This window comes from Dasypus novemcinctus, chromosome 5 (genome assembly GCF_030445035.2).
Source record: "Dasypus novemcinctus isolate mDasNov1 chromosome 5, mDasNov1.1.hap2, whole genome shotgun sequence".
NCBI lineage: Eukaryota > Metazoa > Chordata > Mammalia > Cingulata > Dasypodidae > Dasypus > Dasypus novemcinctus.
The window spans coordinates 132,802,252-132,825,352 of record NC_080677.1 but is presented as its reverse complement, the minus strand read 5'-3'; the positions used below and the strand labels follow the sequence as shown (position 1 = coordinate 132,825,352).

General features: G+C 38.2%; 2 protein-coding genes across 15 annotated transcripts in view; both read right to left on the bottom strand.

The window, feature by feature from the left end:
• The window catches only part of GALNT11 (polypeptide N-acetylgalactosaminyltransferase 11), a 92,831-nt gene that overhangs the window by 43,395 nt on the left and 26,335 nt on the right, over window positions 1-23,101 (bottom strand). For 7 of the 14 annotated variants that reach the window (XM_004476303.4, XM_058298017.2, XM_023584013.2 and 4 more), the window contains 2 exons: window positions 8,085-8,417; window positions 1,411-1,534 (listed from right to left, as the gene is read on the bottom strand). In XM_004476303.4, coding sequence (XP_004476360.1) covers window positions 1,411-1,534; window positions 8,085-8,379 — 419 coding nt within the window. In that variant the 5' untranslated portion in view covers window positions 8,380-8,417. Of the gene's footprint in view, window positions 1-1,410; window positions 1,535-7,734; window positions 7,871-8,084; window positions 8,418-14,496; window positions 14,675-23,101 lie in introns of those variants that run through there. The other 7 variants (XM_058298025.1, XM_012518724.3, XM_058298026.1 and 4 more) reach the window with 2 other exon arrangements.
• LOC101425653 (T-complex protein 1 subunit alpha-like) overlaps window positions 18,104-23,101 on the bottom strand; it is a 32,031-nt gene continuing 27,033 nt past the window's right edge. The window contains 2 exon segments of the mRNA XM_058296562.2: window positions 18,104-18,566; window positions 18,569-19,997. Of these exon segments, the coding sequence (XP_058152545.1) occupies window positions 18,361-18,566; window positions 18,569-19,997 (1,635 nt within the window). The 3' untranslated portion in view covers window positions 18,104-18,360.

The following is a 23,101-nucleotide window of genomic DNA, read 5'->3' as shown; positions in this document are numbered from 1 at the left end:
ATCTGTAAGCTTCTACCCCAAATAATACCCTTTATATAAGTCAACAGAGGGCTCAAGCATTTGGGCGCCCGCCTACCACATGGAAGATCCTGGGTTCAGCTTCCGTTGCCTCCTAGAGAAGATGAGCAAGACAGCAAGCTGACTCGCGGGGCTGGCATGATGGGCTGGCGCAGTGAGACGAGACAAGATGACAAAACAAGGAGACACAAAGAGGAAACACAATGAGAGACACAACAAAGCAGGGTGTGGAGGTGGCTTAAGCGACTGAACACCTCTCTCTCACATGGGAGGTCTCAGGTTTGATTCCCAGTGCCTCCTAAAGAGAAGACAAATAGACACAGAGCGCATAACAAGGACACAGAGAGAAGACAGCGAGCACAAACAATGAAGGGGAAGGGGAGAAATAAAAATAAGCAAATAAGTAAATAAATAAAGTTGCCAATAAAAAAGCCAACAGAGTTCTGGTACTTTGCATCAGCACCCCTTTGGTTGACTAATTCAGGTGGCTTTAAAACAAGGAAACCATTTAGTTAAAATATAAAATCAAAACCCTACTTCTTTTATATGGTATACAAATCCCTCTGATATTTGTGCCCTGCCTATCTCCCAGACTCCTGCCATTCTCCCAGTACAGCCAAAGTAAACTATGTTTCAGTCCCTTAAAAAAATCGAATAGTTTTATGCCTCAAAGCTTTTCATATGCCATTTCCTATATATGGAAAAGCCTTCCCATGAGTCACCACTCAATTATTCCCTCTTCTGGGAAGCTGTCCCTGATCACTCTGTTCTTTGTGTCCCTACTTGATCAATTCCTTATATATAATATAGCCCTTATTCATGTAATATTACAATTACCTATTTACTTATCTATCTCTCCTGCTAGAAGCTAAGAAGACTTTTGAAAGACTGTTTTATTCTATTTCCAGGGCCTAATACAATGTCCACAATGTCAGTAAATGTCTGCCTATGAAATGACTGAATGGCTGACCATGCAAATTAAGTCATGAAGGAAAGAAAAATACTGAAAACGGAATGATTTTATAAGTAAAATTCTTTACTAATTTTAATTCCTTTTTGCTATGAATCCAATAAACATTTTAAATAAACGTATGTTCAGAAGATTATTTAATTCCATGCAGTTAACACCTCCCTCCTCTTTCCCACAATTTGAAATTTTAAGAGACACAGCAAAAAAAAAAAAAAGACACAGCAAGCACTAGAACTCTGTTAAGAACAATCTCAGACCTTGTGGCTTTAAGTATTATGAGAATAGAAATCTGTCTTATGTTTTCAGGTATGCTAAATAACAAAGTGTAACTGCAAAATATTAATGCCATCTTCATGACTTTTAACACTAAAAGCATAGTGCTATTGAAGTAAGTTAACAGAAATTTAAAATAAGGAACATACATTGCATCCCTTGTATCTGGCACATCTCTATGGTAGCCCAAGCGGTTACTGATAAGCATATTAAAGGCATGTTTTTGATAGCCCAAGTCTCTCAATTCCTGATCACGTTCATTAAAAATCATACCTGCAAAAGAAAGAAGTTATGGTCAGTACATTAAATCTGGAAAGGATTAACAAAATTAGTGCTATGATATTATGATCTTAAGAAAATCTTACCTTTATCTTACTATAACTAGATAATAATATAGCCATGTTTCTCAAATCTAGGTTGACTCCAGTTTCAAGAGTTGAATTGAGGTTAAGGTCAAATTCTTACCAGCCTAGCTCAAAGTCAAGTGTACTTTAACCAAAAATGACACAGCCATAATCTTAAAAACATTTTATTATGTATTCATAAGAAAATCTACCTGTGACCGGGGGAAAAATTAATGATGTTTTTTCTATAAAAGCAATAGACTATAGAAGCAAAACAGACCTCAAATAGTCCCCATTTACAGGCAAACCCCCTAAAAAAAAAAGATTCCTGATAAATCTTTCCATAAAAAGAGCTTCCAAAATCTCTCTGGTTTCAGACTTTAATCAACTTCACAGTCACGAAATTCCTCCACAGATCTAATCAAAATCACTATAATTTAACATTCTAATATTCTGTCCAAAATCTTACCTTTACCTCGAATGAAAGGTCCCCTTTTCTTTTTCCCATATCAAACCTTTACCCTCTCCTCACAAAACGTATCCCTTGTAACAGCATTTCCCAAAGTCTGTTCATGGAAAACTAATTCCACTAGATAGTAACAGATGTCAAAAAGAAGAGAAGAAAAAAAAAGGATTTTATGGTCAAAAAAATTGGGGAAATACTGAATTTTTAACGTCAAGTAGTTGTTTTGTTTTTTGTTTTTTTAATGGCAAGACAACTCTGATCCTCTAATATTTTAAATGCTTTATGGATATCCACGTAGGCAGGGATGGAATATAGAATGCAGTGTTTCCCCAGTTTATCTGACCACAGAACACCTGACCAGTGTTCCCGTATCTACTTTGGGAAATACTCTTACTATGCATGTTTTCTCTTTAGAACCTTAAAGCTGGAGCACATCCATTTTTTAATTTTTTTTTTTAATACAAAAGAACAAAGCTCTAAGTAGTCTTTTATACAAGGATGGAAACTCCATGAAAGGAGGGACTTAGGGTATATTGAAAACACAAATGAAATTAAGAAAAATCGCTTGACATCCAGCACCCAGAATAGAGCCTTGAATATAAAGAAGATTCTTGATCGATATTCCTTGATTCAACAAGTATCCAACAGAGGACACACTGAATACTGAAAGAATTACAGTTTGCTCTTATTATTCAGATTATGTATTTTTTAATTCACCTACTCACTAAAATTTATTTGCAACCTCTAAATCAATAATGACTGCAATTCATGGTCATTTGCACACACACACAAAGTGGCAGAAAATTTGAATCAGCTGACGTGCACATTCCCAGCTTAAGTCAAACAAGGCAACACTCTACAGTCTTGTTTGAACTCTTATACTATAAACAAGTGTCTTTTCCCAGAATATTTAGTGCCATGTTTTTTTGTATTTTTGTTCTTTTGGTTGGTGATTTCCCTGTTGAAGTGATCCCTAAGCATAGGGCTGAAGTGCTCTTCTAGTGTTCCTAAGTTCCAGAAGGTTGTAATGTGCTTTGTGGAGATGATGCATATGTGTTAGATAACCTACTTTCATTATAGTACTCCTGGTCCAAAGTTCAATTTTAATGAATCAATAATATATATTAAATAAGGTGTCATTAAGCAGAGACAATGACTGGTTGATGTAAACATTGCAACCAGAGGCTTGCAGCAACCTAACCCTGTATTTCCCCTAGGAACAAAGGCTTTGTATTCACTAATTCACTGTTCACAGTAACTCCATAAACATCACCACTGTGAATAACAAGAAACCAACTGTGTACTGTAAAATAAACCTCTTGATGAAAAACTATCCCATACTAAAGGATCACTTTAGCTTACCTTTCTCCCTCCCCTGCTCAAATAAAATTAGAGCAAAACCTCAATTAATTACAAAGCGAATTAATTTTATAATTGAAGATTAAATCAGAAAATGTTTATTTAGTTTTAAATTTATTATTGATAATCTTCCTAAAATGTACTTAGCACATTTCTAGGAATTTTTCCACTTCACCTAGGTTGCCTGATTTGTTGGCATACAGTTTCTCTTAAGATATTCTTAGGATCCTTTTATTTAAACAAATCAATTTTATTGATACACATTAATGAAGCATAAATCTATCCAAAGTATACAATCAATGGTACTTGGAATAATCACACAGCTATGCATTCATCATTTTAATCATTATTACAGCATTTTCATTATTCCAGTAATAATTAAAAACAAAAAGCAAACACTCATCACCTCTCAATCTCTCTATGCTTCCCCTGCCGTACATACCTGCTATTGTTTCTTGCTCTCTAGTTTATTTGTATTTATTACTTTATAAAAAGTCTTATATATGCAATATTACCCATTTCATATTTCACATGAGGTTTCACTCTAGTATACAGTCTCATGGTATGTATTTTTCCTCTAGTAATATACATGTCCTTTCCCTTTCAACCACTGTCATACCCATATAATAACACTTCTAGTTACAAACACTATGATATGCTTTCAACATTTCTATTCATTTCCAAAGATTTACAAAACAGCTTTTTTACCAATTCTTCACATATTAACCCTCAGCTTTCCACTGTCTACCTTCATTCTATTTTTTGGTGACCTATTATTATAATTATTAGCTTCATGGGTTCACACAACATATTTAGTTCATAATAGCGCAATCATACAGATGAGCTATTTCATCTGTATGATTATATTATCATCCTTTTGTGTCTGGCTTGCTTCACTCAACATAATGATCCCCAAGCTCATCCACGTTGTCATATGCTTTACAGCTTCATTTCTTCTTATGGCTGCATAATATTCTATCATGTGTATACACGACAGTTTGTTTATCCATTCATCAACTGATAAGACACCTGGATTGTTTCCATTTTTGGCAACTGTGAATATTGCTGCTATGAACATTGGTATGCAGATGTCTGTTTGTGTCACTGCTCTCAGTTCTTCTGGATATATACCCAGTAGTGGTATTACCAGGTCCCATGGTAAATCTATATTCAACTTGCTTAGGAACTGCCAAACAGTCCTCCACAGTGGCTGCACCATTCTACATTCCTACCAGAAGTGAAAAAGCATTCCTATCTCTCCACATCCTCCCCAATACCTTTAGTCCACTCATTTTTTTTTTAAGATTTATTTATTTATTTCTCTCCCCTTCCCCACTCACCCCGGTTGTCTGTTCTCTGTGTCTATTTGCTGCGTCTTCTTTGTCTGCTTCTGTTGATGTCAGCAACACGGGAATCTGTGTTTCTTTTTGCCACGTCATCTTGTGTGTCAGCTCTCCCTGTGTGCGGCGCCATTCCTGGGCAGGCTGCACTTTCTTTTGCACTGGGTGGCTCTCCTTACGGGGCGCACTCCTTGCGCGTGGGGCTCCCCTACACGGGGGACACCCCTGCGTGGCACAGCATTCCTTGCGCGCATCAGCACTGCACATGGGCCAGCTCCACATGGGTCAAGGAGACCCAGGGTTTGAACCGCAGACCTCCCATGTGGTAGATGGATGCCCTAACCACTGGGCCAAGTCCACTTCCCAGTATTGGCACCTTCATTATACTGTCTTCCAATCCAAGAAATCTGGTGTCTTTCCATTTACTTAGGTCTTATTTAGTTACTTTCAGCAATGTTTTGTAGTTTTCAGTGTACAAAAGTTACACCTGCTGGGTTAAATTTATTCCTAAGTATTTTTATTGTTTTTTTGATGCTAATATAAATGGATCTGTTTTCTTAATTTCATTTTTGGACTGTAACTTATTAAGTATATAGAAATAAAACAGATTTTTTCTTGTACCCTGCAACTTAGATGAAATTGTTTATTAGCACACTATTTAGTTTTTGTGTAGATTCTTCAAGGTTTTCTATAAGAAATTTAATTTTTCATTAGGCAATTTGAGTATCTATCATTTTTTTTGCCTTGAGTATCTATAATTCTCTCACTACTTCTTTCAAAGACAAATAAATGGGAGCAGATATGGCTCAAGCATTTGAGTTCCTGCCTCCTACATGGGAGATCCAGGGCTTGGTTCCTGGTGTCTCCTTAAAAAACAAACAAACAAACAAACAAACAAATAAAAAAACCAACTCAGGGGAGCTGATGTGGCTCAGTGGTCGAGTGCCAGCTTCCCACATACGAGATCCCAGGTTCAATCTTCAGCCCCAATACCTCAAAAAAAATTTTTTTTCATTCAAAATGTTAAACCCATTGTTACATCCTTTAAAAAGTTTTACCAAAATAAAGAGCTGACTTCCTTATTAAATTTTACCATTAATGGGAAACTTTCCATTAATGCTTTAAAAATGTCTAATCATTTGAAAAACACTAGAAGATATATCTCATAAAAACTGAAGTGGGGGAAGCAGATGTGGCTCAAGCCGTTGTATGTTTGCTTTCCATGTGGGAGGTCCCAGGTTTGGTATCTGGTGCCTCCTAAAAAAAGCAAAAATAAGACAAACAGACGAAGCCAACTCAGGGTTGCCGATGTGGCTCAGTGGTTGGGCACTGGCTTCCCATATACAAGGTCCCAAGGTTCAATTCCCAGTGCCATTACCTCAAAAAAAAAACAAAAAAAAACAAAGTGGGACAGAGCAGGTGTAGCTCAACAGTAGAGCACCCACCTTGCATATAATAGGCCCCAGGTTCACTTCTTGGTACCTAAAAAAAAAAAAATTAAAGTGGGTACTGTCTTCTGATTTCTCATCTAAATTTTTAAATACTTCAGACTTCATATATTAGAAAACTCATTAAGTCCTGGTGATGTGGGCTATGGGTGGGAGGCTCTTTGTCTCTTAAGAGATAACCTAAGCTGTCTGTGACTTGTGGGTGTGGGATAAGAGGCTGCAGTCCTGCCTGTGGTGACCGTGGCACTGACTCCAGTCCCAGGAAACAGTTTATCAATGTAAACTCTATAGACTTTGAATATTCAGGGGAAATGCAAACTAAGATAAGCTAAAAGCTTATCTAGAATGTAAGAAGGCTAAAAGCTTACCTAAGATCTGGAAGATATATATGCTAATTCAAGCCTATTGAGAACTGAAACAAAAGGACCATTTAACCTTTCCTCTCTGTATAAAAGAAACTGGAAAATCTTGTTCCGAGCTAGGGTTTGCAACAGGAAGCTCCCGAGTCCCGCCAGCCATCAATAAACCATTTTTCCTTCTCAAAATCATTCCTGAGTCTTGGCCTGTCTATATGCAAATAATTGAACCTCTCACAAATTCTACAACACTGGAAGCTGATTTTATTTTTTTTGAATCTAGAACAAAATGGAAAATTATCGAACATTTACTTATATTCTATGCACCTCTCAAAATCTCCTGCTATACATTATTACTCCTAAATTATTTATTATTTGTTGTTTCTATGACAAGATCAAAGTTATTTTTTACATAGTGAAGTAACCAAAATGGATCATTTAACCCTTAAAATAAAATTTGTTAAATCAGGCCTCTAGAATTGTAATACTCAAAAACATTCAGAGGGGAAGCAGACTTGGCCCAGTGGTTAGGGCATCCATCTACCACATGGGAGGGCCGCGGTTCAAAACCCCATCCTCCTTGACCCATGTGGAGCTGGCCCATGAGCAGTGCTGATGCGCACAAGGATTTCCCTGCCACGCAGGGGTGTCCCCCGCGTAGGGGAGCCCCACGCGCAAGGAGTGCGCCCCATAAGGAGAGCCGCCCAGCGTGACAGAAAGTGTGGCCTGCCTATGAGTGGCGCTGCCCACATGAAGAGCTGACACAAAAAGACCCAACAAAAAAAGAAACACAGATTCCCGTGCCGCTGACAACAGAAGCGGACAAAGAAAAAGACACAGTAAATAGACACAGAGAACACACAACTGGGGCGGGGGGTTGGGGGGGAAGGGGAGAGAAATAAATAAATAAATCTTAAAAAAAAAACATTTAGAGTAGATTCTTGCTTCCAAATTGAATGGATATAATTTTTATAGAGAGAAAAAAAAGGCTTCTATTTTACACTAAGATTCCATACTGGAATATATATATTCCAGTCCTTGAATAATTCTCTTTTAAGTAGAAGTCTTATTAGATGCAAGTAATTCCAGTTTATTTATAAATTCAAATGCCTTATATCTGCTTTAATTAAATCTACCTTTCAAGTAAGTTAAAAAGTCACCTTTCAACCATTTCTTTTCCTCATTAAATAATCTTAGCAATTAAAATTTCTCCCAAAGGTTCCATTTTCCTTTCAGTCTTTCTTTTTCTTTCCTTTTGTTTTTCTTTTTTCTCCTTCTCTAGACTTTGTTAGTTGCTCCCAACTCATCATAAAATGCATAAGTCAGAATTGGACAAATCAAACTCTAACTTCCATTGAAGTCTGCCAAAAATCCTAGAACATGAACAAAATAAATCAGTAAGGGATAAAAGACATGTTTCTAATCCCCTGAACAATTTATCATTGAAAATATAATTAAACAATGACTAAATACTTTGAAATGGCTACTAGTAACAATCAAATCCACTTACCCAATTCAGGGGAGAATCTCATGTTGCCTTTTCCTGGGTCATCAATCTGATTATCTATCACATCATCAATCTTGTTTGCTTTGAATTGTGGCTCTAATACTCGATTTGGACCTCGAGTGAAACGAGGATAGAATTTTTGAGGGAATGGCCCATGGGGCCCAGACCCCTTGATGGGCACATTCTTAAGTGGCTGAGTCACTTCACTGAAGTTGAAATAAACAAAGAGCAAAGTCGTCCAGGTCACAGATGTAAAAAGGCATCCATAACAAAAATATCGAATTGTCACACTTCCCATTATAGACCTAGCATAGGTAAAGTGCCATTTTCAATTCCCTAAAAAAGAAAAAAAGACATACACTTGCAAATGATCAACTAAATTCACAGTCACCATTTCCCAAACCACTGGTAGGACATGGTAAACTATTTACTTAGTACCCCTACATATCCATCTCACAGTTTCAAACCTAAGAAGATACCTGCATAGCAATGAATAAAAAAATATGGTTCAGCAAAACTGCAGGCAAACAGGTAGTGCTCAGAAAACCACTGGGGAAAAACAGCTGATTACTCATTTGCCAAGTCAATGAATACTTTTTCACCTTTGTGCTGGATGGCCTTCAGTTTGGTAAATTTTTTTTCAGGCACTAACTTTTTATGAGGAAAATACAAATGTTACATGTATCATGATGGTGCATCTAAAGTCACTTCCAACTCTAAAATTACATTTTCTTTTTTTAACCCAAAGATCTTATAATTTGTTATTAAAAATAGGCAGCCTGAAAAACTAGTTCTAATTTCAAAACAAAGATTAAATCTGTCCTAGGTACTACTATAGACTGAACAGATACATTTCAAGTTTATAAACTAAAAGAATTTAAATAAGAGGGTTTCCGTCTCCTCACAATGTCCTATAAGACAATACAAGCAGCCAAATACAGTATAAAACAGAATTTTTAAAAGTTTTTTGTTAATATCTGGTCTTCATGAAGCCCTCACACAACTTCTGGAAGAATTCTTTCTAAAGAGTCCAAAGCATTTATAAAATATTCTCAATGAACAAACAAGGCAAAAAATTCCCAAATAAGTCATATCCAGAAAGGCAATCACCAAAGACATATTACTTACATATCACTTCATGTTTCTAAAGTGTGAAATAATATAAAAGTAATACTAAAATACCCAAAACATTAGGACAAAGCAAATCAGCATCATTAAGCCCCATTTAAAAATTAAACTGTTTTGCACAAGGTTCCGCCAAAATCTAGATGGTTCAACTTCTTGAGCCAGGAACTATTAGGTATCTCACCCCGTGTCAATTAAAAAAATTAAAAATGAAACGAAAGAAAACAAAGCAAGACCCACTCATAGTAATACCAGAATAGAGCTGGAAATGACAACAGTTCAAAAGGAAATTCACACATCCATCAAAGTGCTATCATGTTAGCTGTCAGCACCTTTTAAATTAAAGACTTACTCATGCATAGAAAAGTACAAAGTTTATAAGTGAAAAATGTTCTCTTAGGAAGGTGAATGGAGGTGATCAGGGCAAATGAAACAACAAGTTGCAAATTTGGAAAAAGGACACAGTACTGACTTTATAGATGAAACATTAGATTTAACTAAAACACATTAACTTACTAAAATATTTTGGGGGATTAGTCAAAAAGCAAACAAATAATAATAAAAACAAAAAGCACTGCTTCCTCAAAAGGCTATGAAATCCTAACGTTAAAGACTGTACCTTGTAACTACACAGGCTGCAGTTACTCCAGCAGGAATCTAAGGAGACAAACTCTTAACTACATAACTAGAATTATATTTATAGATTGTTTTCCTTAAACCACTGCAGGACTTCATACTTCTACCTTCGAGTGCATCCAAAAGGAACTATAGGGAAGCGGACTTGGCCCAATGGATAGGGCATCCGCCTATCACATGGGAGGTCCGCGGTTCAAACCCCAGGCCTCTTTGACCCATGTGGAGCTGGCCCATGCAGTGCTGATGCGCGCAAGGAGTGCGCCCCATAAGAAGAGCCGCCCAGTGCGAAAGAAAGTGCCCAAGAATGGCACTGCACACACGGAGAGCTAACACAACAAAATGAAGCAACAAAAAAAGACAGATTCCCGGTGCTGCTGGTAAGGATAGAAGTGGTCACAGAAGAACAAACAGCGAATGGGCAGAGAGATCAGACAACTGGAGGAAGGGAGAGGAGGGAGGGGAGAGAAATAAATAAAAAATAAATCTTTAAAAAACAAAAAAGGAACTATAAAGACGACCAGTCAATCCCTTAATCATAAGAAGAAACGTCCAATCAAACAAAATATGTATAAGATCTCTAAAAAAGAAATTATAAAACTTTATTGAAAGACATTAATGAAGACCCAATTAAGGAAATGTATGGTTTATAATGAAGATAATCTAAAACTAAAATGATGTGATCAAGAAAGTCAAAGGAGAACCTACAGAAGAAAAAGTTGTAAATCATCTATATGATAAGGGCTTAATATCTAGAATATTTAAAGAACCCCGACAACCCAATAAAAAGACAAAACAACCCAATTTAAAAAATGGACAAAGGAACCATATAACAGACATTTCTCCAAAAAAAATACACAACTGGCCAGCAAGCATTATGTAAAGATGCTCAATATCATTAGTAATTAGAACAATGCAGAAAGTGGACTTGGCTCAATGGATAGAGCATCCACCTACCACATGGGAGGTCCACAGTTCAAACCTAGGGCCTCCTTGACCCATGTGGAGCTGGCCCACGTGCAGTGCTGATGCGCACAGGGAGTGCCATGTCATGCAGGGGTGTCTCCCGCGTAGGGGAGCCCCACGCACAAGGAGTGCGCCCCATAAGGAGAGCCGCCCAGCATAAAAGAAAGTGCAGCCTGCCCAGGAGTGGCGCCACACAAACGAAGAGCTGATGTAGCAAGATGACGCAACAAAGAGTGACACAGATATCCCAGTGCCACTCACAAGAATAGAAGCAGACACAGAAGAACAAAAAATGGGGGGGGGCCACAGGAGGGGAGGAGAATTTTTTTTTTTAAATCTTAAAAAAAAAAACAATGCAAACCAAAATCATGTAATATCACTTAATAGCAATCCTACTCACTAGGATTGCTTTTTTTTAAAGAGAAAGAACAAATATTGGTAAGGATGTGGAGAAATTGGGACCCTCATACTAGTTAGAATGTAAAATGATGCAGTCTCCGTGGGAAAGAGTTTTGGCAGTTCATCAAAAAATGAAGATAGAATTACCAAATGATCCAGCAATTCCATTCCTGGGTATATTCCCAAAAGAAGTGAAAATAGGTGTTCAAACATTTGTACATACATGTTCATCCCAACACTATCAACAATTGTCAAAAGATGGAAATCCAAATGTCCATCAACTGATAAATGGATAAACAAACTGTGATATAACCATACAATGGATTCTTCAGCCACAGAAAGGAATAAAGTTCTGATACACACTACAATATATATGAACCTTGGAAACAGTATGACAAGTTAAACAAGATGGGTTAAGAAGGACAAATATTCTATGATTCCACTGTTCTAGCTTGTTAGGCTGCTGAAAGCAATGTACCAGAAATGGGTCACTTTTTAACAATGGGAATTTATTGACTTACAAGCTTACAATTTAGAGGATGAGAAAAACGTCCAAATGAAGGCATCATCAGGCAATGCCTTCTTCCCCAGAGACTAGCTGATGGCAATCCTGACTCCTCTGTCACATGGCAGGCACATGGTGGTATCTGCTGGTCTCTGCCTTCTCTCCTGGGGTTCACTGCTTTCAGCTTGCTTCCGTGGCATTCTCTCTCTGTCTGAATTTCATTCTCTTGTAAAGGACTCCAGTATGCGTCTTCCTGTAATCCTCCCAAGCATCTGACAAACCTGGGGTGGTAACACTCTTCCTGAACAAAAGGACGCTCCAGGGCATACTCATGCTTTCCAGGTACATGGGCGGGTCTGCTCTCTTGACCTGAGAAGATGTCTTCATCTTGATGACCACACTTCAACTTCCATGCTTCTGCCTTTGAAGGCAATTTTCCTTCAATCCATCTCTTTTTTTCTGTTTCTTTTAGTCCAGGCTGGCAGTGGTTTCGTTCACACAGATCTCAAAAAAAAACTTGTCAATTTTGCATGTAGTACACAGGATTCCAAACCATTAAACATTAGAAACTTCCACACAGATACTTCCTGGATAACTCCACCTCTAATCTTGACTTGCACTGAAATGGCTGGCTGAATCCATGCTCACACAAGCTCTCAGAACTTTCCAAAACATCAGTTTCTAGTTTCTTCATGCCCAGGAATTCAGTTCTCAGCTTACTCCTTTCCTCTCACATTTTACTATAAGCTGCAAAGAGGAGTCAGGCGACACTTTCAGTTAGTTGGCAAATTTCAGCTAAATATCCAAGCTTGTCATTTTCTAATTTTGTCTTCCCTTTGACATCAGGACTGATTTTGCCAAGTTCCCTGTCACTTTAAAACAAGGGTCACCTTTCTTCCAGCAATGACACACTCATCATTTCTATCTAAAGCCTCATCAGAAGCACCTTTAGCAACTATATTTCAACAGTTTCTTCAAAGCAATCTAGGCCTTTTCTATCACGTACCTCACAGATCTTCCAGAATCTAGCCCTTACCCATTTATAAAGTCATTCCACATTTTTGCTATTTGCAAGAGCAGTACCCCACTTCCCTGGCACTAAAATCTGACTAGTTTGATAGGCTGCCAAAAGGGTCACTTTTTAATAATGGCAATTTATTGACTTACAAACTTACAGTTTTGAGGTTGAGAAAAATGTCCAAATCGAGGCATCATCAGGAGATGCTTTTTACCCCCAAAGACTGCTGCTGGCAATCCTGGACTCTTTTGTCACATGGCAAGGCACATGGTGGGTCTGCTGGTCTTTTCCTTCTCTTCTGGGGTTCACTGCTCTCAGCATCTTGCTTCTATGGCATTCTCTCTCTGTCTGAATTTCATTCTCTTATAAAGGTCTCCAGTTAGAGGACTAAGACTCACTCTGGGCCATGCCATGACTGAAGTTAACCTAATCAAAAGGTCCTACTTACAAAAGGTTTATACCCATAGGAATAGACTGACTTTAAGAACATACTTTTCTGGGGCCCATACAGCTTCAAGCCATCACAGTCACGTATATGGAATAACAAGAATAAATAAATTGATACACTGAAGGTAAATTAGAGGTAGGGACTGGGGAGTGGGGAATAGGGAGCTATTGCTTAACAGGTATAGAATTTCTGTTTTGGGTGATGAAAAAGTTTTGGTAATGGATGGTGGTGATGGTAGCACAACACTGTAAATGTAATGTAAACTGCATGCTTAAAAATAGTTATAATGGCAACTTTTATCTCATATGTTAACCACAATTTTAAAAAAGCAAAACCAAAAACCCCAACTAAGTTTTTCAGAAAACTTAATAAGCTTATTCTAAAATTTATATGGAAAATCAAAGAGTCAAAAATTGCTGAAGAAAATCAAGATGGGGCAACTTCCTCTAGCAGATAATGAAGACTCATTAAAGTCTTTTAGTAATTAAAATGAAAGTGTTGGCATAAAGAAAACAGTCAAGACAGCCAGTGGAATAGAATGGAAAAACCCTGAAATAGACACATACATATTTGGACACTTGATATGTGACAGGAGTATCATGCAGATCAGTAGGGGAAAATATTCAATAAACTGTCCTGGCTTGACTGATCATCTGTGTGTGAAAAAAAAATGAAATGTCCCTACTACATAAGCATCATCAAAATCAATGCCAGATGGATTAAAGACTTAAATGTGAAAGGCAAAGCTTTAAATTATTAATATATAAAAAATAGATGGGTATCTTTGACAAATTTGATGAAATTAAAATTCAAAACTTCTATTCAATCAACATAAGAGGGAAAAACAATCTATTTGTAATAAATATAAAACACCTCAAAAGAAAAACGAATAAAAGATAAAAACAGATATACAGAGAAGAAAACATGATTAACTAACAGACATCTGAAATTATCATCTTCATTAGTCATTAGGGAAATGAAAATGAAAATCAGGAGATCGCATTTCAAGCATACACCAAATTGGAAAAATGTTTGATGAGGATCAGAAAGAAAAAGAGCTTATGAAGCTATTTTGAACTCTTACAATTGCTGACGGAAATGTAAACTGGAACTATCACTTTGGTAAACAATTTGATATTAACTTATTAAAAATGCACATATCCAAAACACAGCAATTACAGTCCTAGGTGACTGTCCTATAACAGAGGCTTTCAAACTTTAGTCTGAGGGCCTCAGTGAGAAATTTGTCACTGAATCAAGTACAGATTATCTGAACACATACATGTCTAAGCAAAGAAAAGTTTCATAAAATAAGACTTACCCTTACTATTTGCAATGTACCAATATTTCCTATTCCTGCTGAATTTCATTCTTTTCTTTGCTTCTTTCTTTTTATAAACGCTGGATGCGTAATACTAAATGCATAGTTTTAAAACATACTCCCTTACAGAAACTCCTTCACTTGTGCAAGAAACACGTACAAGTAGTCTGAAAAAGCACTGTGGCAAAAAACAAAATGATAGACACAACCTAAATGTCTCCCAACAATAGAATGACTTAATTAACTGTGATATATTTCAATTCAATAAACCAGAATGAACTTATCTGAATTTCAAAAACAATCTTAAGTGAAAAGCAAGTCATGAAAAATATACAAAGAAAGACTCTTTTTATGTAAAAGTGAAAAACTGTCAAAACTAAACAATACATGGTTCAGGAGATGTACATTTGTGGTGAAAAAATTCAGGAGATACAATCATTGAGGGGCCCAGGAAAACTTCCAAAGGAGAAACACAAGTACTGGATTTACTATTATTATTTTAAGAGTAAGAATCTACTAACCAATCCAATTTAGGAAGCCTTTGTTAAGAAATAAATAACAGATGTACATAAATATTTACCAATAAGGATATCCATCCCAATATTATCTATTATATAACAGTGCGAATATGTAACCTTAAAAGGCCAACAAAAGATAAGTAAATTCAGAATACCATGTAAATATTAAAATGTTACAATACAATATTTAATGACATGGAGAAAGGTATAAACAATAAATTACATGATAAAACCAGGCAATAAAACACTATCCATACTGTAAGTTTTACATATGCATGATATATGCACAGAAAAAAGTCTGGATGGATATACATTAAATTTTAACAGTGGTGACTGATATATGATTTTTTACTTTCTTGAGTACATTTTTATAATTTCTGAGGAATTATGACTATAATAGTTTGAAATAGCAATAACTTCCTCATAGAATATCACCATCCTAACAAAACTTTTCATTTTTACATATTATATTCCACTTTCTATCGGTATGTATTTATTTTTACAATGTGGCATTCTATATCTGTTTTGCTTACAGAGAGAGTCTTACAAGTAAATACAAAGAAGGAGAAGAAAAAAGAATCCCTCCTATTTTTATCTAATCTTGTTTCTCCTGAATAGGGAGTAAGCTGAATTTACTTGGGGCCTATACCAAGCACAGATGAGAGGCAAAGAGGTTCAACAGAGCAGAACGAAATGTAAAGTCTGAATCATGGCTGAGGAGAAAAATAGACAAAGTTTGTGTAATTCAATTCATATATAAAAAGTCAGAAACTAGGAATAAGTTAAAAATAAATCAGTTTAGTTTATGGGATTCGTGACTATAAACCATTCATTATGAAGCACCTACTGTGTGCCAGGTTCTATTCTAGGTGTTGGGGGATACAACAGTGAACAAAACCAAGCCCCTGTTCTCTCGCCAAGCTATATCCTAGTGGGGGAGGGGCATGCAGGAAGACAAAATATAAACAGAAAAGTATATGTCACATTATGGTAAATTCTATAAGAATAAAAAGATGGCAAAGATGAGGGAAGAGTAGAGTGTGAGTATATGAATTCTGACTGCCAATTCTGACCACACTGCCTTATCAATAATACCACATAAAACCCAGTGAGTGTTTTTAATCAACACTTTTAATCACATTTATCACATTAATCACATTCAACCAACATTAAGGTTAGGGTTGTCTAATTATCATTTGTAAAACTAACTAACATCCAGACAAGTAAGGGTAGCAAAGCACTAATCCTATCTAAAATCAACATTTCAGGGTTTATTAATCTGCATACAGCGAATCAAAACAAAGTTGTAAACAGTTTCTTATTAAATTGAAACTTAGTTTAGGACTATATATTGCCTAAGAGTTACCTCCTGAAAGCCTCTTTGTTACTCAAAAGTGGCCTCTCTCTAAGCCAAACTCGGCAAAGAAATGCACTACCTTTCCTCCAGCAAGGGACATGACTCCCAGGGATGAGTCTCCCTGTCACCAAGGGATTACCACCAAGTGCCAACTAGCAATGCACCTGGAAAACGACCTTGACCAAAAGGGAGGAATATTTAATACAAATGAGTTTTTATGGCTAAGAGATTTCAAAGTGAGTCAGGAGATCATTCCACAGGTTATGCTTATGCACATCTCAGCAGGATCTCATTGACTGCCAACAGTAAATAGTACCTCAAACATTGGGGCTCCTAAGGGCTCTGGAGTCATCTAGACACTATAAGCAGGGCAGACAAGCTAGGAAATGGGCATCCTGTTAGTGGGCCTTACTTTGGAAGTTATGCTCCCTAGAGAAACAGAGTTAGACTCATAGTTTCCTTACACACGGCTCTTTTGCTCCTTTTATATGAACCTATAAGTAGTACTATACTTGCTAAATGTATGTCCCAGAGGCTTAAAGCTTTGGTCTGTTTACATGCCTGTTAAGCCCTGAATCTAAGTAGCATTGCAATACCTACTCTCCAGTTCACTGGACTCACCCAGGACAACTAACAAGGAGATGATGATGGACATTGCCCATTCAAGGAACAGAGAACGTCTGTAACTGCAACCAAGAAATTCCCATCCATCTGCCCCATGGATCTAAGTCCCCTCACAATTAGAAACAGAGTGGGCATCACCATCCCCAAATCCTTAAGACTGGGGAATGAATCATGGACTAAAGGAGACTTACTATCATTCCACTACAGACTTATTAGTATTCTAGCAATGGAAGAACTTTTATCCATGATATAAAAGCAGTGGCCACCAGAGATTCTGAGGAAGGGAGAGGGAAGAATAGGTGTAATATGGGCAGATTTTCAGGACATTGCAATTGTCCTGCATGACATTGCAATGACAGATACAGTCCATTATATATTTTGTTATAACCTACAAAACTGTGTAGGACGGAGTGTAAACTATAATGAAAACTATAGTCCACAGTTAGTGGCAAAGCCTCAATATGTGTTCATCAATTTTAACAAATGTACCACACCAATGAAGGATGTTGTTAATGTGGGAACGTATGGGAGGGGAAGGAGGTGGGGCATATGGGAATCCCCTCTTTTTTTTTTAAGATTTATTTTTATTTATTTCTCTCCCCTCCCCCCCGCCCCAGTTGTCTGATCTCTGTGTCCATTCGCTGTGTGTTCTTCTGTGACCGCTTCTATCCTAACCAGTGGCACCGGGAATCTGTCTCTTTTTGTTGTGTCATCTTGCTGTATCACCTCTCCTTGTGTGCGGTGCCATGCGCAGCTCTCCTTATGGGGCACACTCCTTGCGTGTGGGGCTCCCCTACGCGGGAGACACCCCTGCGTGGCACGGCACTCCCTGCGAGCATCAGCACTGCATGTGGGCCAGCTCCACACGGGTCAAGGAGGCCCGGGGTTTGAACCGCGGACCTCCCATGTGGCAGGCGGACACCTCATCCATTGGGCCAAGTCCGCTTCCCCCCTACATTTTTAATGTAACTCTGAAGTTTCTTAAAAAAAAAAAAAAAAAAGATGTAAACAATAATGGCCCTAAAGTAACCAGAGAAAGGGAGTTTCCCACTACAGTTTAAAAACCTGAGCTTTCCTAGCTCAGTGATACTTGCTTCCACTACAAGGGGATATGCTGCCCTCCTGCCTAAAAATAACACTTGAAGATCAGTCTCTGGTCTTAGGGCCTCAATAGATGCTTCTTTTGAGTAATATGACAAATACAATGATGATTTTGATCATTTTATCTTTGTTTTGGGGTTTTAGTTTAATACAACCAACTTCATTCTTTTTTTTTTAGAGCTTGTTGTACTTTAATGTGTATGCTCAAGGTACAAGACATTTCCATCTAACATTGTTATAAATAAAAGATAGAAAAAAACCACATCAGTCATTCAGGGCTCCTGAATGAACAGCATCTTCGTAACTTCCATGTTTATCATCTTTACTTTCTGGGTGTAATTTAATAAGATCATCAATTCGAAGAATAGTAATTGCAGCTTCTATTGCAAACCTCGAACTCTTAACTTTAACTATGGTAGGGTCAAACACCCCTGCTTGTTTGTTGCTCCGAGGATTACCACTGACAAAACAAGACCAATCCATTTTAGATTTTTACATTCTGGGTTGATATGCACCTCATTATGAAAAGCTCTTAACTTTGCAACCAGATCTGCAGAGTCTTGAGTAGCATTAACTGCCTGTGTATTAGGAATAACAAGAAGAGATCCTGCAAACTCTGCAATAGCAAGCCGTTCTCGAGACCCCAACCTGGTTGCATAGTTTTCAAGGTATATGAAAACAGCTGCTTCCACAGCACACCCACCTGGAACCACAGATTTTTATTCCAAAACTCTTTTCACCACACAAAGAGCATCATGTAAAGAGCTCTCCATCTTGTCACACATAAAATCATTTGCCCCATGTAAGATAACTGATGCAAATGTACAAGCCTTAGTGTTTTTTATTAAAATCAGTTCATCATCACAAATCCTCTCCTGTAGCACCTCTTCTGCTTGTCCCAGCACTGCAGCTTCAAAAGTTTCTTCACCTTCCAGATTGGCCAGGGTTGAAAGTATAGTTGCTCCAGACACTTTAGCAATGCGTTTAAGGTCCCTTTTTAAAACTCTTCTAATTGCCATAGCACCAGCCTTCACAAAATACTTCAAGCACATATCATCATTCCCACCTGTGGTGAGAATAACATTGGCACCAGTTGCTAGGATCTTCTGAATTCTTTCCTTGGTGATATCTGATTCCCTCTGCCTAATTTGGTTCAGTATTTCAGAGTCTGTAATAACTACCTGTACACCAAGCTTCATTTTGGTTTTCTGCAGGCTGAAGTCAAGGCAAGCAATTTTTGCATTAACTATTCTCTTGGGCATGCCCTGTGATCCTACCACACAGGTGAGTGCATAGCCATTGATCAGTCTACTCTCCATTTGACTTCTCCCATGGGCTTTCAGAACATTAACAGAATCGACTGGATAGCGAGGCTGGCCTCTCGTATCTGTGTACTTAAAGAAATCACCATCGATTCCAATGATTTTGGAAGACACAGATGTCTTAGCAACATTAATCAGGCAATCTCTTCCAAGTTCATCTGTATTAATAATTAGGTTTTCCCTGATATAACGCACTGCTTCCTTGCAAGCAAGTTGATAGCCACTAATAACTGGTGTGGGATGAATTTTCTGTTTCACTAGTTCATCTGCATTTTTCAGAAGTCCTGCTGCAATAATAACCACTGAAGTAGTTCAGGCTCCAACTTCTTTGTCTTGCAAATCTGCCAGCTCACAAAGAACTGCAGGTGCAGGATGTTCTACCTCTAGTAACTTAAGGATATTTGCCCCATCATTAGTAATGGTTACATCTCCAATATCATCCACCAACATTTTATCCAAGCCAACTAGACCAAGAGAACTTTTTACAATATTGGCAATAGAAGCTGCAGCCATAACATTCTGGGAGTGGATCACCTCCCCAGTACTGTGGTCCCCGAACACGGACAAAGGCACGTCGATCTTCGCCACAGGGAACGCCTTAAATATCACTCACACCACAGGCCACCAGGTTCTCGTCCCCTAGACTGGGCGGTGGCCATGACAGCAGAGGCAACAGCGTGCAGGGGCGCAAGCAGCATTGTGCTTGCTGCTCCCAACTTCATTCTAAAGGAGGTTTATTTTCAAGTAATTTCTTAATTTATGTATCATGCAAACCATCAGTATAACACTGGAGGTAACAGTTCCATAATATGGGAACTTATTAAAAACTGTGCTTATTAAAAAGTGCTTATTAAAAATTAAAAATTCACATTCCTAGGGTTTCATAACAAATAAGCTAAATCAGAATTTCCAGGTAGAATTTTAAGAAATCTATATCTTTAAAAAACATCCCAGTTAATTCTTTTTTTTTTTTTGAGGTACTGGGGCCAGGTATTGAATCCGGAACCTCCTTATGTGGGTAGCCAGCACTCAACCACTAAGCAGCATCAGCTCCCCGGAGTTGGTTTTTTTGTTTGTTTGCCTTTTGTTTGTTTTTTCGCTTTTAGGAGGAACCAGGGACAAACGTGGGACCTCCCATGTGGGAAGCAGTCATTCAACTGCTTGAGCCACATCCACTCCCAGTCCCAGTTAATTCTGATATACAGCCAGATCTAGGAACCCTTGGTATAAAATGAAAAGACAAAACTTAAGTTCTAATCACATTCTGTCATTTACTGACTTTATAACTTTGGAAAAATTACCAAATTTTCTTAGCCTGATTTCCATCAACTATATTCCAAGTTAACAATATCACCTAAATATCTTACTGGATAGGTAGAATTAAATAAAAAATTCAGAATTACATGAGATAATGTATGTAAAACATCAGGTACAAAGACTGACACACAAAACACAATGATTTGCACTGGGCCAATATAAGCTCCACAAAAACTGTGTTTTTCCTGTTGTTTTGGTTTGTTTTGCTCACTACTGTATTCCCTTAACTTAGTACAATGCATGGCACACAGAAGATGCTGAATATTTACAGAACAAATAAAAATAGTAGAAATTCAACAAATGTTAGCTTTTCTCTCCTCCTCACTAGATCTAAATTTAATATAAAATGTAAGTGACATATGTGACCATCTCCCCCTTACGATGACCTACAAGTCCATATATAATCTGGCATTGCTTCTCAGACCATATCTCCTACTGCTTTTCTCCACATTCATTTTACCCTAGACACAGGTCCTTTACAGGTCATCAAACATGTAATCACACTTCCACTTAGGGACTATGCATTGGCATTTCCCTCTACCTAGAGTCCTTTTCCTCCCAGATAACCACATGGCCAACCCTCTCACCTCAAATATTACCTTCTCAATATGGCCCTACCTAGACTATCTTATTTAAAACTGCAACTCAACCACAAAACTCTGGAACTACTGATCTTACTCCACAGAACTTATCACCTTCTTACATAATACATATTTGCTTAATCATTGTGTTTCTTATTTGTCTGTTTTCCACTGTAAGACGATAAGCTCCATTTGAGCAAGAGTTCTTGCCTCTCCTATTCTCTACAGTATCCCCTGAGCTTGTAACACTGCCTGGCACGTAAGAAACATTTAATATTAGTTTAATTTAAAAAAAATCACAGTAATGTGGTTATCAATGTTTGCAAAATGCTGGGAATTTTGACACAAATTCATCACTCTTCTATATGAGCCAAGCAAAACCTTAATGCTACAAATAGAAATCATGACTACCTTATTCAAAAACAGTACAAAAACGAAGTCAGAAGAACAGGCTTATCTATTATTGGAAAATGTACCAAAAACAACCCAGGATCTCACTGTCAAATTTCATAACTTAAATATATTTGTGATAACAACAGATGACTGGATGGGAGGGGCAGGGAGCGGGGCAAGATGGCAGAGTAGGGAGTTCCAAGAGTGAGCTTGTCCTAAAGTACAGTGAGTCATCAGCCAGAAACTATCTAAATCACTTGTGTGGGGGCACAGGCGACCAGAAGAGCATCCTTCAACATCCTTGGAAGAACAACATCCTGCAACATCCTTGGAGGCTGCCCATCTGTGGTGAAGACATGTTAAGTACATCATTCCATGCTGAAGAGGATGGTGCCCATCTCCTGACGGCAGAGCAACACCTTGGGAGCTATTCGCTGGCTGAAGTTGAAAACTCCATTTTCCAAAAATAGGGGTGGAAGAGACAGATACTGATTTCAGCTACTGATGAGTAAATTCAGCTGACTCAAGTCCAGTCCTAAGGACAGCTAAAGTTTGAACCTGTCCAAGTCAGAAAGAGGCCAGTAGCCTCCATTTTAACTCCAGTTCCCTGGCCTAAGGGGAAGCAAGGCTGACTGAAAATCACAGTGAAGGTAGGCACTGGCTATTCCACCCAGGTAACACTGCTGCCCTACTCACCCCTGACAGGGAGGAAGCTGGGGGGACCTGTACAAGCCTCTCTGGGCAGATGCAGACACCCTTGGCCTCTACTGCTTAGACTATTACCCACAACTGTGGCTCCAAACCTGCCCGACACAGAAGGAAGGTGGGTGGTGCTTCCTCAGCCTTTGCAGACAACTACAGTAGGTTTTGGTCAACATGGCATAGATTGTTGGCACACCTCTGGCTCCATCCCTGTCCCTGGCAGGGGAGAAGGGAGGCTGGGCTTCGTCAGTCTATCTGGGAAACTGCAGTCAGTTTCAGCCTGCCCAATTTAGCTTACTGTCCACAGCTGTGGCTCCACATCTGCCCCAGGTAGGGGAGGAAGGTAGATGGAGCTTCATCAATCTCTCTAGGCAACTACAGATGGTCTTGGCCTGGACAGCTGAGATCCCTGCACACAGTTTTTGGCTTCATCCCCACCCCCCGCAGGGGAGATGATGGGGGGAAATTTCATCGCTTCCTGGGCTACACAGGCAGCTTCACCCTCCATGGTTTACCAACTGCACCCTTGGCTCCTAATCCACCCCCCAGCAAGGAAGAAAGGACAAGAAACATGAATAAAAGCTGAAAAAATTTGGACTGGCTAAACTTGAACTATTTTAAAGTTCCAAAATAAGTTGAACCAAGTATCTAAGAAGGGCTGTGGCATAAAGCCAATCAAATAGAAAGCCC